The sequence below is a fragment of the Heterodontus francisci genome, chromosome 3 (assembly GCF_036365525.1).
Source record: "Heterodontus francisci isolate sHetFra1 chromosome 3, sHetFra1.hap1, whole genome shotgun sequence".
Classification (NCBI taxonomy): Eukaryota; Metazoa; Chordata; class Chondrichthyes; order Heterodontiformes; family Heterodontidae; genus Heterodontus; species Heterodontus francisci.
The window spans coordinates 44,255,198-44,272,618 of NC_090373.1; the positions used below are offsets into that span (position 1 = coordinate 44,255,198).

The 17,421-nt window shown below is 42.9% G+C and overlaps 2 protein-coding genes across 2 annotated transcripts in view; one reads left to right on the top strand and one right to left on the bottom strand.

The window, feature by feature from the left end:
- Positions 1 to 17,421, top strand: part of mcph1 (microcephalin 1) — a 429,556-nt gene that overhangs the window by 269,009 nt on the left and 143,126 nt on the right. The gene's annotated exons all lie outside the window — the stretch shown is intronic.
- angpt2a (angiopoietin 2a) overlaps positions 1 to 17,421 on the bottom strand; it is a 132,437-nt gene that overhangs the window by 79,352 nt on the left and 35,664 nt on the right. The window contains exon 2 of the mRNA XM_068021504.1: positions 15,414 to 15,569. Coding sequence (XP_067877605.1) covers positions 15,414 to 15,569 — 156 coding nt within the window. The remainder of the gene's footprint in view (positions 1 to 15,413; positions 15,570 to 17,421) is intronic.

The following is a 17,421-nucleotide window of genomic DNA, read 5'->3' on the forward strand; positions in this document are numbered from 1 at the left end:
ACACGAGAAGCACCCCACCCGAGTTGCTAACAGCATTTACAGAAGCCTGCAGAGACAAAGAAAGACCTCGAGGGGGCAGAGAAGCTGTGTGGGTGATGTCTCAACTAGCTGGTGTGCCACAGGGGCATGCAGTAGAGTCTGCACAAATACCTGCAGGCAGGAGTGTCCCAGAAGACAAAGGGGAGATTAGCAAAGAATCCTCCTCCACAGTCCGAAATAAAGAGAACCACCCATCCTCTAAAGTCAAAAGCCTTTGCATGACTCAGCAAAGCACTTAATGTGAGTTCAGGATAGACCCGCCTACTACTGACTCTCTAAAGGAAAAAAAAATTCGAACGTCCGGCTAATTAAACAACTAACTGGAGGAGATGGCTCCACAAATATCTCTATCCTCAATGATGGGGGAGCCCAGCACATCAGTGCGAAAGATAAGGCTAAAGCATTTGCAACAATCTTCAGCCAGAAGTGCTGAGTTAATGATCCATCTTGGCCTCCTCCTGAAATCCCCAGCATCACAGATGCCAGACTTCAGCCAATTCAACTCACCCTGCGTGATATCAAGAAACAGCTGAAGGCACTGGATACTACAAAGGCTATGGGCCCTGACAATATTCCGGCAATTGTACTGAAGACCTGTGCTCCAGAACTTGCTGCGCCCCTAGCCAAGCTGTTCCAGTACAGCTACAACACTGGCATGGACCCTGCAATGTGGAAAATTGCCCAGACATGTCCTGTACACAAAAAGCAGGACAAGTCCAACCCGGCCAATTAATGCCCCATCAGCCGACTCTCAGTCATGAATAAAGTGATGGAAGGTGTCATCAACAGTGCCATCAAGCGGCATTTGCTTAGGAATAACCTGCTCAGTGATGCTCAGTTTGGGTTCCGCCAGGGCCACTCAGCTCCTGAACCCATTACAGCCTTGGTTCAAACATGGACAAAAGAGCTAAACTCAAGAGGTGAGGTGAGAGTGATGCCCTTGACATCAAGGCATCATTTGATCGAGTATGGCATCAAGGAGCTCGAGTAAAAATGAGTCAATGGGAATCAGGGGAAGAACTCTCTGCTGGTTGGAGTGATACCTAGCACAAAGGAAGATGGTTGTAGTTGTTGGAGGTCAATCATCTGAGCTCCAGGACATCACTGCAGGAGTTCCTCAGGGTAGTGTCCTAGGCCCAACTATCTTCAGCTGCTTCATCAATGACCTTCCTTCAATCATAAGGTCAGAAGTGGGGATGTTCGCTGATTGCACAATGTTCAGCATCATTCGCAACGACTCAGATACTGAAGCAGTCCGTGTGGAAATGCAGTAAGACTTGGACAATATGTAGGCTTGGGCTGATAAGTGGCATGTAACATTTGCGCCACACAAGTGCCAGGCAATGACCATCTCCAACAAGAGAGAATCTAACCATCTCCCCTTAACATTCAATGGCATTACCATAGCTGAATCCCCCACTATCAACATCCTAGGGGCTACCATTGGCCAGAAACTGAACTGGAGTAGCCATATAAATACTGTGGCTACAATAGCAGGTCAGAGGCTAGGAATCCTGCGGTGAGTAACTCACCACCTGACTCCCCAAAACCTGTCCACCATCTACAAGGCACAAGTCAGGAGTGTGATGGAATACTGTCCACTTGCCTGGATGGGTGCAGCTCCAACAACACTCAAGAAGCTCGACACCATCCAGAACAAAGCAGCCCGCTTGATTGGCACCCTATCCATAAATATTCACTCCTTCCACCACCGACGTAAAGTGGCAGCAGTGTGTACCATCTACAAGATGCATTGCAGCAACGCACCAAGGCTCCTTAGATAGCACCTTCCAAACCCGCGACCTCTACCAAATAGAACGACAACGGCAGCAAATTCATGGGAACACCACCACCTGCAAGTTCCCCTCCAAGTCACACACCATCCTGGCTTGGAGCTATATCGCCATTCCTTCATAGAAACATAGAAAATAGGAGCAGGAGTAGGCCATTCGGCCCTTCGGGCCTGCTCCACCATTCATCATGATCATGGCTTATCATCCAACTCAGTAACTGTTTCCCACTTTCCCCCCATATCCTTTGATCCCTTTCCTTGAAAACATACAATGTTTTGGCCTCAACTGCTTTCTGTGGTAGCCAATTCCACAGGCTCACCACTCTCTGGGTGAAGTAATTTCTCCTCATCTCAGTCCTGAAAGGTTTACCCCGTATCCTTAGACTATGATCCCTGTTTCTGGACTTCCCCACCATCAGGAACATCCTTCCTGCATATACCCTGTCAAGTCCTGTTCGAATTTTATAGGTTTCTATGAGATCTCCCCTCACTCTTCTGAACTCCAGCGAACATAATCCTAAACGACACAATCTCTCTTCATATGTCAGTCCCGCCGTCCCAGGAATCAGTCTGGTAAACCTTCACTGCACTCCCTTTATAGCAAGAACATCCATCCTCAGATAAGGAGACCAAAACTGCACACAATATTCCAGGTGTGGCCTCACCAAGGCCCTAAATAATTGCAGCACAACATCCCTGCTCCTGTACTCAAATCCTCTCACTATGGAAGGCCAACATACCATTTGCCTTTTTTACCGCCTGTTGTACCTGCATGTTTACCTTCAGCGACTTGTGTACGAGAACACCCAGGTCTCGTTGCATATTCCCCTCTCAGTTTCTAGCCGTTCAGATAATTTGCCCTCCTGTTTTTGCTACCAAAGTGGATAACCTCACACTTATCCACATTATACTGCATCTGCCATGCATTAGCCCACTCACTCAACTCCAAATCACCCTGAAGCCTCTCTGCATCCTCCTCACAACTCACCCTCGCACCCAGTTTTGTGTCATCTGCAAATTTGGAGATATCACATTTCGTTCCCTCATCTAAATCATTAATATATATTGTGCGTAGCTGGGGTCCTAGCACCGATCCCTGCGGTACCCCACTAGTCAATGCCTGCCATTCGGAAAAAGACCCGTTTTTTTTCCTACTCTTTGTTTCCTGTCTGCCAACCAATTTTCCATCCACCGCAATACACTGTCCCCAATCCCATGCGCATTCATTTTACAGCTAATCTCTTATGTGGGACTTTGTCAAAAGCCTTCTGAAAGTCTAAATAAACCACATCCACTGGCTGTCCCTCAGCAACTCTACTAGTTACATCCTCGAAGAATTCTAATAGATTTGTCAAGCATGATTTCCCTGTCATAAATCCATGCTGACTCTGTCCAATTCTACCACTGTTCTCCAAGTGCTCTGCTATAAAATCTTTGATAATGGACTCTAGAATTTTCCCCACTACCGACATCAGGCTGACAGGTCTATAATTCCCTGTTTTCTCTCTACCTCCCTTTTTAAATAGTGGGGTTACATTAGTTACCCTCCAATCTATAGGAACTGTTCCAGGGTCTATAGAATCTTGGAAGATGACCACCAATGCATCCACTATTTCTAGGGCCACTTCCTTAAGTACTCTGGGATGTAGATTATCAGGCCCTGCGGATTTATCGGCCTTCAATCCCATCAATTTCCCCAACACCATTTCTCTACTGATTTCCTTCAGTTCCTCTGTCTCACTAAACCCTGTGTTCCCCAACATGTCTGCTATGATATTTGTTTCCTCCTTTGTGAGGACAGAACCAAAGTATGCATTTAGTTGGTCAGCCATTTCTTTGTTCCCCATAATAAATTCCCCTGTTTCTGACTGTAAGGTACCTACATTTGTCTTCACCAATCTTTTTCTCTTCACAAACCTATAGAAACTTTTACAGTCAGCTATGTTCCCCACAAGCTTACTCTCTTACTCAGTTTTCCCTTTCTTAATCAATCCCTTGATCCTCCTTTGCTGAATTCTAAACTGCTCCCAATCCTCAGGTCTGTTGTTTTTCCTGGCAAATTTATATGCCTCTTCCTTGGATCTAATGCTATCTCTAATTTCTTTTGTAAGCCATGGTTTGGCTCCTTTCCCATTTAACTTTTGTGCCAGACAGGAATAAACAATTGTTGCAGTTCATCCATGCGCTCTTTGAATGTTTGCCATTGCCTATCCACAGTCATCCCTTTAACTCACGTTTCCCAATCCATCATAGCCAACTCGTGCCTCATAACTTCATAGTTTCCTTTATTAAGATTCAGGACCCTAGTCTCAGAATCAACTACGTCACTCTCCGTCTTGATAAAAAATTCTATCGCATTATGGTCGCTCATTCCCAAGCGGTCTCGCACAACTAGATTGTCAATTATTCCTCTCTTATTACACAATGCCCAGTCTAAGATGGCCTGTTCTCTAGTTGGTTTTTCAATGTATTGGTCCAGAAAACCATCCCGTATACACTCCAAGAATTCCTGCTCTATGGTATTCTATTGTATTCACCCATCGCTGGGTCAAAATCCTGGAACTCCCTTCCTAACAGCACTGTGGGTGTACCTACCCCACATGGACTGCAGTGGTTCAAGAAAGCAGCTCACCACCACCTTCTGAAGGGCCATTAAGGATGGGCAATAAATGCTAGCCTGGACAGCGATGCCCACATCCCAAGAATGAATCAAAAAAATTACATCTAACCCTCCCCTTTGCAGACCTCAACAGGAACAAAGACCCAAAGGGCGGCACAGTGGCGCAGTGGTTAGCACTGCGGCCTTACAGCTCCAGCGACCCGGGTTCAATTCTGGGTACTGTCTGTGTGGAGTTTGCAAGTTCTCCCTATGTCTGCGTGGGTTTTCTCCGGGTGCTCCGGTTTCCTCCCATAGCCAAAAGACTTGCAGGTTGGTAGGTAAATTGGCCATTATAAATTGCCACTAGTATAGGTAGGTGGTAGGGAAATATAGGGACAGGTGGGGATGTTTGGTAGGAATATGGGATTAGTATAAATGGGTGGTTGATGGTCGGCACAGACTCGGTGGGCCGAAGGGCCTGTTTCAGTGCTGTATCTCTAAACTAAAAAAAAACTAAAACCCTAGGCAGTCTTGGAAATGGGCAAACTGAAGAAAAACCTCACCAAAGAACCACATGTTTATTGGGATGCCAAAAAAGGGTAGTTAAAGCTGCACTGGCACCAAGAAAAAACAGGCTGTAATAAGTTTTAGGACTAATGAATGAATGTGAATGAATGAAAGAAACAAGTATTTTTCCTTTGTATCTTATATTTTGTCTCTCGACCCTTTTAATGAAATGCTCTTTATAAAAATCACATTTCATTCCGCTGGGTGTGGAGGTGTCATGTAGACCCCCACCTGCCAAGAACAAGGCATATTAATTTTGTCATATGAATATTGATTTTAAACTGTTGCTGGAGCGCGGAAATGACTTGTTAAACAAATCAGCCGTGACTGGAAAAAAAACATTTACATACTAACAGACAGTGCTTTTGGAAACGAAGGACCATTCCCTGAGACAGTCAACCCACAATGGACTTTAATCAACAGACATTGAAGGTGAGGAAACTCACATTCCAGGATGACTGCTAAGATGGCTGAATCCACAAACAGACATGATCAAACCAGCTAACCTGCTGGGCAACCTGAGTTTTTTTGAATTGTATAGCCAGTTTGAGTCAGAGAGACAGTTTGCTCCTGGATTGTAAAGACCTCTCTTGGCTGACTCGCCACAGTCTCTCCTGTCTGTCCCACCTCTTTCTCATGGAATTCCAAATCCACTGAAGATGTCAACCTCGAGCGCAAAGTCTCCTCCATCAAACAAGATTTAAGAAGAAGAGGAAGATCTACCTACAATCAAGGACTCTACAGCGACCTCGAAGAACAGTAACCAAAACCATCTTCAGATATTGCCTCAAACTTTCCCACTTTATTTCTTCTGCTCTTTTCTGTCTCTATCTGCATGTGTGTTTATCGCATGAGCACGTCATCTATCCGTAGGTGTTAACTGAATTAGAATTTAAGTTTAATAAGTTTCAACTTTTCTTCTTTAAACCTAAGAAAACCTAAGGGGCGGCGCAGTGGTTAGCACCGCAGCCTCACAGCTCCAGCGACCTGGGTTCAGTTCTGGGTACTGCCTATGCGGAGTTTGCAAGTTCGCCCTGTGACCGCGTGGGTTTCCGCCGGGTGCTCCGGTTTCCTCCCACAGCCATAGACTTGCAGGTTGATAGGTAAATTGGCCATTGTAAATTGCCCCTAGTGTAGATAGGTGGTAGGAGAATGGTGGGGCTGTGATAGGGAATATGGGATTAATGTAGGATTAGTATCAATGGGTGGCTGTTGGTCGGCACAGACTCAGTGGGCTGGTTTCTTTGCCTTACAATTGGAAAGCAGTGAACAAGAATTCATAAGGGGGAGCTAAAAAAACGGTGTGTTTAAAGTAAAACCCTGTTACGGTGAGACCAAGTGAAGGCTGAGAGGGAACCCTAGACCCCTTTTTCTCCTGGTCGTAACGATATCAAGAAAAGCAGTGTTTCTAGTGCTGACCCCTGGGGAACCACATTGTATACCTTCCTCTAGTCCAAAAAAAAATCCTTCACCCCTATGCTCTGTTTCCTGTCACTTAGCCAACTTTGTATCCGTGCTGCCACTGTCCCTTTTACTCCATGGGCTTTAGCTTTGCTGACAAGCCTTTTATGTGGCACTTTATCAAATATCTTTTGGAACTCTGTGTACACCACATCAACTGCATTAACCTCATCAACCCTCTCTGTTACCTCTTCAAAATACTCAAGCAGTTTTGTTAAAGATGATTTGCCTTTAACCAATCCGTGCTGGCTTTCCTAATTCATCCACATTTGTCCAAGTGACTGTTAATTTTGTTGCAGATTGTCATTCCTACCACGAGTTTAAACTGACTGGCCTATAGTTGCTGGGTTTATCCTTACACCCTCTTTTGAACAAGGGTGTAACATTTGCAATTCTCTAGTGCTCTGGCACCACAGGCAGCACACACACCACCACCATCCCCCACCACCGCCACCTTATTTAGCAAGGACTGGAAGATTATGGCCAGTTTCTCTACAGTTTCCTCCCTTCCTTCCCTCAATAACCTTGGATGCATCCCATCCAGTCCTGGTGACTTATCAACTTTAATTACAGCCAACCTTTCTAATACCTGCTCTTTGTCAAGTTTTAGCCACTGAGTGTGTCAGCTACCTCCTCTTTCACTGTGACCTGGGCAGCATCTTCTTCTTTGGTAAAGACGGATGCAAAGTACTCATTTAATACCTCAGCCATGCCCTCTGACTCCATGCGTAGATCGTTTTGTGGTGCCTAATCAGCCACACCACTCTTCCTAATACCTTTATACTATTTATATGCCTCCAGAAGACTTTTGGATTTCCATTTCTGTTAGCTGCCAGTCTCTTTTCATACATTCTCTTTGCCTCTCTTATGTCATTTTTTACTTCCCCTCTGAAGGAACAGTGATATATTTCGAAGCCAGGATGGTGTGTGACTTGGAGGGGAACTTGGAGGCAGTGGTGTTCCCATGCGTGTGCTGCCTTTGTTCTTCTACGTTGTCATGCATACTGGAAGTGCAATGATACAACAATCATGGACTAACTCCGAAGAGTTATGAAATACAGACTTTGTCTTAAAAAAATTACCCTTTATTTTAAAAAGGGGACCATGGTCCACAATGGCTGCTGAAGAAAAAGCCTTTTGTGTATTCAAACTGACAAAAGCAAAGGACGAATCTTCAAAGCGATGAGGTGTCAGTAGAACCCATCCTACACTTATCCTAAAGCACTCCAAAATTGACTGTCGTCTTCTGAAACAAAGGAGGTGTGAAGTAGCCACATCCTGGGCCATTGTGTGATCACCATGGGGAAGAATCCAGAGCGTCTCCTAACAGCTTTACCTTATAAAAAAGACAGCCAGAGAGAGAGAAAGCAAGAAGCAACATCCTACACAGCTTGTGTTCCAGCGAAACCAGAAAGTGCATTCCCTGCCGCAGAATCAGACATCTACAGTATACAGCAGTGAGAGCTAAAAGTAACACACCATCTTCAATTGAACCTTAGTTCAAGAGAGAAATCTACACTTAGCTCCGGCCTGCAACCATCTGGAACTTAATTTCCAAGAGAATTCAACATGTTTATTGTAACCTTTCCCCCTGACTAAAAACCACCTTCCTTTTTCCCTTCTCTATCTGTGTGTGTGTGAGAATGAATGCGTGAGTGGATGCAGTTGCGACAATTTCGGGATAAGGTGTATTGCTCAATGAACAATAGATTTTCTGCTTTTAAGACCTACAAGAAAACCTGTCGCTGTCTGTTTATTTGAAAATTAAAACACCAAGGGCTAAACTCTAACACAAATACACTTGCTGCGGTCAGGTGGGAAGTTGAACAATGGGAAGCACCTACGTCACACCACGTGGTCGTAACAATGTGATAGAGGTCACCAGTTTGGAAGGTGCTGTCGAAGGAGCCTTGGTGAGTTGCTGAAGTGTATCTTGTAGATGGTACACATGGCAGCCAAGGTGCGCCTGTGGTGAAAGGAATGAATGTTTAAGGTAAAAGCAAAATGCTGCAAATGCTGGAAATCTGAAATTAAAACAGAAAGTGCTAGAAATACTCAGCAGGTCTGGCAGCATCTGTGGAGAGAAAAACAGAATTAATCTTTCAGGTCTGTGACCTTTCATCATCATCATTATCATCATCATCAGATCTGACGAAGGTCATAGACCTGAAACATGGCTTGCTAATCAAATGGGCTGCTTGGTGATGGATGGTGTCTAGCTTCTTGAGTATTGTTGGAGCTGCACTTATGCAGGCATATAGGGAGTATTCCGACACATTCTTGGCTTGCGCCTTGTAGATATTGGACAGGCTTTGGTGAGTCAAAAGGTGAGCTACTCAACACAGAATTCCCAGCCTCTGACCTACTCTTGCAGTTACAGTATTTATGTGGCTGAGCCAGTTAACTTTCTGATCAATGGTGACTCCCAGAAAGTTGATGTTGGAGGATTCAGCGATGGTAATGCCATTGAATGTCAAGGGAAGATGGTTAGATTCTCTCTTCTTGGAGATGGTCATTGCCTAGCGTTTATGTGGTGTGAATATTACTTACAACTTATCAGCCGAAGCCTGAATGTTGTCCAGGTCTTGATGCATGCGGGCACAGACTGCTTCATTATCTGAGGGGTTGTAAGTACAGCTGAACACTATGCAAACACTTCTGACCTAATGATGGAAGTAAGGTCATTGCTGAAGCAGCTGAAGATGGTTGGGCCAAAGACACTGCCCTGAGGAACTCCTGCAGCATTGTCCTGGGGCTGAGATGATTGGCCTTCAACAACCACAACTTTTTTGCTAGGTAAGACTCCAGCCAGTGGAGAGTTGTCTCCCTCGTTCGTTTTGACTTCAATTTTACTAAGGCTCCTTGATGCCACACTCTGTTAAATGCCGCTGTGATGTCAAGAGCAGTCACTCTCACCTCACCTCTTGAATTCAGCTGTTTTGTCCATATTTGGTAGAAGCTAAGCTAAGCATTGGTGAGTAAGTACCACTTGATAGCACTGTCGACAACACCTTTCATTGTTTTGTTGATGATCGAGAGTAGACTGATGGGACAGTAATTGGCCCAATGGTATTTGTCCTGCTTTTTGTGGACGGGACATACCTGGTCAATTTTCCATGTTATCGGGTAGATGCCAGTGTTGTAGCAGCACCGAAACAGCTTGGGTCAGGGCGCAGCTAGTTCTGGAGCACAAGTCTTCAGTACTGCAGGAGGGATGTTGTTGGGGCCCATAGCCATTGCTGTATCCAGCTATTTCTTAATATCACATGGAGTGAATCAAATTGTTTAGACTAGCATCTGTAATGAAGGGGACTTCAGGAGGAGGCCAAGAAGGATCACCCATTTGGCACTTTTGGCTGAAGATGGTTGCAAATACTTCAGCCTTGTCTTTTGTACTGACGGGGATTGTTGAGGATGGGGATGTTTATGGAACCTCCTTCTCCAGTTAGTTGCTTAATTGTCCACTACCATTCACGACAGGATATGATTTTAATCTGATCCATTGGTTGTGGGATTGCTTAGCTCTGTCTATAGCATGCTGCTTCTTCTCTTTAGCATGCATGTAGTCCTGTGTTATAGCTTCACCAGGTTGGCACTTCATGTTTAGGTATGCCTGGTGCTGCTCCTGGCATGCTCTACTACACTCCTCGTTAAATCAGGATTGATCCCCTAGCTCAATGGCAAAGAGAGGGATATGCTGGGCCATGATGTTACAGATTGTGGTGAAATACAATTCTAATGCTGCTGCCGATGGCCGGAGCAATTCATGGATGCCCAGTTTTGAGTTGCTGGATGTGTTCTGAATTTATCCCATTTAGCATAGTAGTAGTACCACTCAGCAGGATGGAAGATGTCCTCAGTGTGAAGACAGCACTTCACTTCTACAAGAACTGTGAAATGGTCACTCCTACCAATGCTGTCATGGACAGATGCATCTGCGACAGGTAGATTGGCGAGCATGGGATCAGGTAAGTTTTCCCCTTATGTCGGTTCTCTCACCACCTGCTGCACGTCCAGTCTGGCAGATATGTCCTTCAAGACCTGGCCAGCTAGGTCAATAGTGGTGCTATTTCGACTTTCTTGGTGATGAACATTGAAGTCCCCCACCTGTGCCCTTGCTGGCCTCAGTGCTTCTTCCAATTAGTGTTCAACATGGAGGAGGGAGGGTGGTAGATGGTAATCAGAAGGAGGTTTCCTTGCCCATGTTTGACCTGATGTAATGAGACTTCATGGGATTCGGACTCAAATATTGAGGACTCCCAGGGGGCCACCCTCTCCTGACTGTATATCACCTTGTCGCCAGTCCGTCTGTCCTGCCAGTGGGATAGGACATACCCAGAGATGGTGATGGAGGAGTCAGGAAAATTGGCTAGGAGTTATGATTCCGTGAGCATGACTGTGTGATTAGGCTCTGGAATAGCTTTCCCAACTTTGGTACAAATCCCCAGATGTTAGTGAGGAGCACTTGGCAAGTTCGTCTGGGTTGGGTGTGCTTTTGTTGTGTCTGGTACCATGGTCGAAGGGTGGCCTGTCTGGTTTGAAATGGAGAAGCAATGGCATGAGGAGATTTTATGCCTGGAAATAAATATTTGGAAAATAAAAAGGAGGTGGCATAGACAAATATTATCCTTGAATAAGAGTGTGATACCATTAAGATGATTTACCAATAAGTGATGAAAGTGCTGGAAAGGATAGTAATAATTTGGAAAATGTAGGGGTTTGGGGGTGGTAGAAAAAGACTAAATGTTTGGTATGAACAAAGCCTGCCCAAAAGTTGAAGAGGAAGTACAGGGAGATAATTGCCCTTCAAAATGAAATGAAGGAAGAATCTACTGAAGAAAAATGCAAGAGATTCTATTTAGGTAAGGGACAAATTTCCCTTCACAAAATAGGATTGAATTATATAATGTGCTTTTTGCCAATTTTATGTTCACTCTCTTCCCACCAAAGAAAAAGGAATGGCTCATGTTAGGATAGGATTACACCAGCCCTAGGTGTCGTACAAGTACTTCACCTAAGTAGCCATTTTTCATGCCTTGACAATTAATATTATAACAGGTTATACTTCTGCAAGTCTGCTCCTCACCTGATGTCCAAGAACAGACACTGTGAGCATGGGGTTGCTGGATGGTAATCTGAAGTGTAATTTTTCCTCCCTTTTTCCTTGGTCCAGAGGACATATAGCCAATTGTTTGGCCGAATACCCCCTTCCCTTAGCTGAGATCAAACTGCAGATCAAACCTGAGACCTTCTTAGTCCAAATGGCTCAGCTAATCACTGGATAGGTTTGCTTAGCTAACCTGATGTGTATGTGTTTTTAACTTGCAACATTTCCAGTAGAGAATTGAGGCATGCACAGTTTTGATCTGTCTAACTCACAGGAAAAACAAATAAAACATTCCTAGATTTAATTCACTTGGTTCATTGAGGCACTGGAGGGTGTTCTGGCACAAATGTTATTCCACAGTTCTGACCACAAGTGTTATTACTGTACTAGGGAACTGACTACCTTTTGATGTGGAAAAACATTTATAGTTCCCCATGTCCCAAGAAACATGTTCATTTTTAAGTATAGCAGCAGATGTTTAATCTATTCAGTTACAGATGGAACAATGAGGTCATACAAATCTTTTAATCAATCTAAATTCCCAGTCAAGTCATAGATATATTATATTTGGAGAAACTTGAGGATGGGAAATCTTGTATAGCATGTGTACAATAATATGGTCAACTAAGTGATATAACCAGTGATAAAATGCAATAATGCCATAATCCACTTCACAGTAAAAAATAAGTCACCAGTTTTTTGCCTTGGCAGAAGAAGGTTCAGCATGAGAGTGTATAGGGCCAATGAGGGGAAAACAGAAGAAATTGAAGAAAAGACGAACCCAGAATAGAAAAGAACTAACATGAAAACAGTACGAAAAGAGAAAGTGGGAAAAAGTTGAAACAGACTGATGCAAGAAAAATTAAAAAGAGAAACAAAATGCATTTTTAGCTTTAAGCAAGTTTTGAATCATGGGATGGGACAAGTGCAGTTAATTTCACATTCTTAAAAAGAAAAAGGGAAAACTCATCTTATATTGTTTTAAGTGCACAAAATCTCTAACCCAGGATGAACATCCATTCTCCAAGTCTTAGTGCCTAGTGATGCCTCTGTTTGTGCAGCTTTTAGTACAGCACTTATCTTTTTTGGAATGATATAGCTGTTCAAACATAGCAATAGTTGATATTAAGTGTAAATTTTTCATAGATTAAATTACTCTGCTGATTTAATTTTCTGCATTACTTGGTCTGATTCCCCCTCATTAGCTCAAAACAATAAAGTGATGCCTTTATTTGTGCTTTCATGTCTATGATCTCACAGTTAAGCTTCACAAATGTACAAGTTCTACTGAGAATTTAATATGGTATATTTTCTATCAATGATATCGTGATTGTTACACTGTTTGCTCACCGCACCAAATTTTTAGTATAAGCTCGTGCACATACCTGTTTTTCTCTTGCATTCGGATTTAAAATAGAGGCCAGCGCACTAATGGAGTACTGTGGGATTTTCACACATTTTAGCAACAGTTAATTAAGCACATCGTTAAAGTAAAATGCAACTTAATTTCATACTTGGAGCTCATCAGGTTCTTCTGCAAAAATGTTAGTTTCCTTAGAGATCAGTAGTTTGGTTAATCTCCTTGTGTTGTCAATTAAGCTTTTAACTGAATGTTGCACTTTGGTATCCAGATGAAAGGGCCAGTAAGTAACAGTGTTGAAATTTAAGATCATTTTCTATTCTCTGCTGATTAACACCGTGAACTCTTTTGAACTTCTTTACTTGCGCATTCATTGCCTTTACTTTGCCTTTTGAGTTCTCTGGATTCAATCATTGAGAGAAATTAATTACTTTATGAAGGGAAATCCAAAAGCAATGGGCATTCTCCTGAAGCTTCAATTTTAATGGAATTTATTTATCTTTTGAGAAATCTGAAGAATTTGCACATCACTTTACTGGTGAATTTGTTTTATAAAACAAGGTAGGGAATATGTGATTAATGTAGGATTAGTATAAATGGGTGGTTGATGGTCGGCGCAGACTCGGTGGGCCGAAGGGCCTGTTTCAGTGCTGTATCACTCTATGACTATGACTAACTCACCAAGGCTCCTTCGACAGCAACTTCCAAATCCACGACCTCTAACACCTGAAAGGACAAGGGCAGCAGATGCAATGGAACCACCTGCAAGCCACACACCATTCTAACTTGGAACTATATTGCCATTCCTTCGCTGTCGCTGGGTCAAAATCCTGGAACTCCCTTCCGAACAGCACTATAGGTGTACCTACACCCCAAGGACTGCAGCAGTTCAAGAAGACAGCTCAAGGGCAATTAGGGATGGGTAATAAATGCTGGCCTAGCCAGCGATGCCCACATCCTACAAATGATTTTTTTTTTAAAAGAAATTTGGGGAATTATATCATTAATTTTTATTTTTCGGGGGTGGGGGGGTGTTTGCAAACTACACCTTAATTCAGCGCTGTATTGGGACTGCGCTTTTTCTTGCAGAACTGAAATATATATTTTGTTGCTGTTAAATATGTCTTGATTGAAGAGTGCACAAAAGGTAAGTTCCTTTGTTATATCCAATTTCAGTTCACTTCTGGTGTCAGATGCTTAGAATCAAACTTGCCATGTTGTAGAACCATAGAAAAGTTATGACACAAAGAGACCATTCAGCCCATCATGTCTGCCCAGGCTGAAAAAACTAGCCATCCATTCTAATCCCACCTTCTAGCAACCTGGTCCATAGCCTTGCAGGTTACAGCACTTCAGGTCCAGGTCCAGGTCCAGGTACCTTTTAAATGAGTTCAGGGTTTCTGCCTCTACCTCTGTTCCGGGCAGTGAATTCCAGACACCCACCACCCTCTGAGTGAAAAAAGTTTTTCCTCATGTCCCCTCTAATCCTTCTACCAATTACCTTAACTCCTTGCCCCCTGGTAATTGACTTCTCCACTAGGGGAAACAGATATTGTTCCTGCTTTGAATATAGTATTATGCCACAGGATTGATGATAACAAGTAATTGTGGTTAATAAACGACGGTCAAGATTAACTTTTTAATTAAGATCATTAATCAAAAAATAGTATCTTTGAATAAGTCTGTGCTTTCCATTTAGTTCCTTTCATTCTTCACAAATTGGGTTACCTATTAAAAGTTTTTTTTGCAGGGAAGGCACCAAGTGTGACATCAGCATTTGTTCCAGTTATTTAATCTGTTATGCATGTAATAATAGATTACGATAAATGGCCTGTAGCTTTTCCCAATTCCACATTTTTCAGTTAATAGCTATGTCAATCTCTAAACTACAGTAATAACTTAATGGCTGAAAATACACATCCAGGTTTGTTTTGGTGTTGCAAGTAGGCCTGAATTTAGTAAAACACCCTACTGTGCTCATTGTATGAGAAGATCAAGTCAATTTCATTTTCTGTCAGTTGCAAACGTAACTTGACTTCGCTGCTACTTTCAGATCTCTTTAATAGATTTGAATAAATTCTCTTTACAGTGTTGTGTAAAATTTATACCAAGATTCAAAAAAAAAATCCACAACTCTGTTTCAACCATGCCCCTATTTTTAAAAAAATTCTTTAATATTTCATATTTCACCATTAAATTAAAAGCAATGGCAACGGCCCAACTCCTCTTCAAGCTTTGAGTAGAAGGTATTGAGTGGAGGTGAAGCTGTTCCCATAGAGAAAGGGAAATGTCTGAAGATGGAATCTTTCCAAGAAACATAACACCTTCCAGCAGGTGAATAAAATGAGCATTGTTAGAAGCCTGGCAGCAGAAAACTATCTGATTTCTCTACTGAGGAATCATTTTCAGCCAAATCTTAACATGCAATGATGCCAAACTGCTTTTTGCCTATATATCTAGATTACTTGTAAAGGCCAAAAATCCTTACCTGTGCTTCCACATCTGTTAATTTACGGGTTTGTTCAGCCGTCTGAGTGAGTAAGTTTGTTCCTATTTCTAGCATGGTCGCTGTATGGTTTTGCACTGCGTTCTGCTGGATCTGCACCATTTCACTCTTCATATTTTCTTGAATGTAGCTTTCAAGCTATAATGGGGAAAACACAGATCTCAGTGAATTTCCTGAATTCTGAAATTGAGGTTGAAAAATATTTCTTGACCCCATAGAGACCCAACCAGAACTGCAGAATATTTGTCCACCTTCACAATTATTCAATCCCACCTGCTATCTTCTGCAGACGCAGGGACCATAATACTCCTGTCTATATCTATCCTCAAATTCCAACCTGATATTTAATCCAACTCCTTTTTAAAGCAGTAAGTAGATGCAGTATAAGAAAAGCAAAATACTGCGGATGCTTTAAATCTGAAATAAAAACAGAAAGTGCTGGAAATACTCAGCAGGTCTGGCACCATCTGTGGAGATAGAAACAGAGTAAACATTTCAGGTCTGTGAACTTTCATCAGAACTGGATGCAGTATGTTGCACTTTTCCACTGCTTTCAAAGAAGAAGGGAATTTCTTCCAATCTCCTTGTATCACTTGAGGCTTATTAGTTGTAAACCTGTGTTCGCTTGTTCGATTCTGTGTTCGAGTCCCTCCTTTGGGGGCAATCCAGGGCCCCTGGAGGCCCCCCTCTCCCCCCCACCGGCAGCGGTGTCCACCCCCACGGGAAGACTCCCCCCACCCCCACCCTCACTAGCTCCCACTCCCCACTGCCCACCCCGTCACCAAAGCTTGCCTGACTGGCCCCGGCAACCCCAACCCCACTCACCTATCCCAGGGTCGTCTTCATTCTTCTCTCTTCGTACTGCAGGTCCTCCTGCAGTACCAGCAGTGGCCACTGCTCCCAGTGGTGCTGCTGGTACTGCAGAGCTGCTGGTCCTCCGATTGGCCAACAGTTCTTGGAGGCGGGAGTTCACCCCTTAAAGGGACAGTGTCCCCAACAACAGGCAGTTAATTGCTTGCCCGCCATGGAATTACAACAGGAGTCCGACGGAGGGCCGATGCAGGGTCTCTGCCTACCTTCCAGCCCGCCACCGAGACCCCGTCGCCAAAATAAAATTCAGCCCAGTATTCCAGAAAAAAAGAACGTGGCTCACAATATGTATTATATTTTATTGACATCAAAATATATCTATAATTTCTTAACCCATCTGCTTAGTCGATCCAGTCTTTCTAAATGCTGTTTGATGTTTATAAATGGCACCTGGCACAGTTTGGTGTCACCAGATGGACAGTTTTCCATTTTATCACTATGTGCGCCCCAATGCAAAGCCAGTTTTTAATCCAACTAACTAATCTGCCATTAATTCTTGGACTTGAACTGATTTTTTAAAAATTCTCAGATTTATCAAATATCTTCTGAAAATAAGTTATATCCTTTGATTAGGTGTCATCCACATGTTTAGTTACGACTTCAGAGAATTCCAGATCATCAGTGCACAAAGACATGTTGTTTATTAAACCATGCTCACGACACATTATGGCCTCTGCACAACTTAGGATAGCATACTATGGAATGCTATCAAACATTTCACCCACTTCAGATGGTAAGCAAACTGATTTGCATTTTTCAGGTTTATGGTTCATAATTCTTAAGAAATTCTTATTTCCTATTCTCTGCAGCTCCTAAAATTATTCACTTTTTCCTTGTTTGACTCCTTAATATATTTAATTAGGAGAGGAGGTTGGAATCAGAGAGACATTTATTCCTGATCTACTCTTTTATCGCCATTTGTAGTTGGCTTAGGGCAGCAGTGGTCACTCAGCTGTAGTTGAAACATGTGCTAAGTAGAAAATTGAGAAATTTCATTACTAGCTTGTAGGTTATTCAATTAACAATTTAAGTTTTATTTCCAGTAAGTTCCATGTAGAATGTTTGTGAATTTTGTAACCAATAAGTAAAGAAGTAAATTTTTGAAAAGTAAAGGTTATCA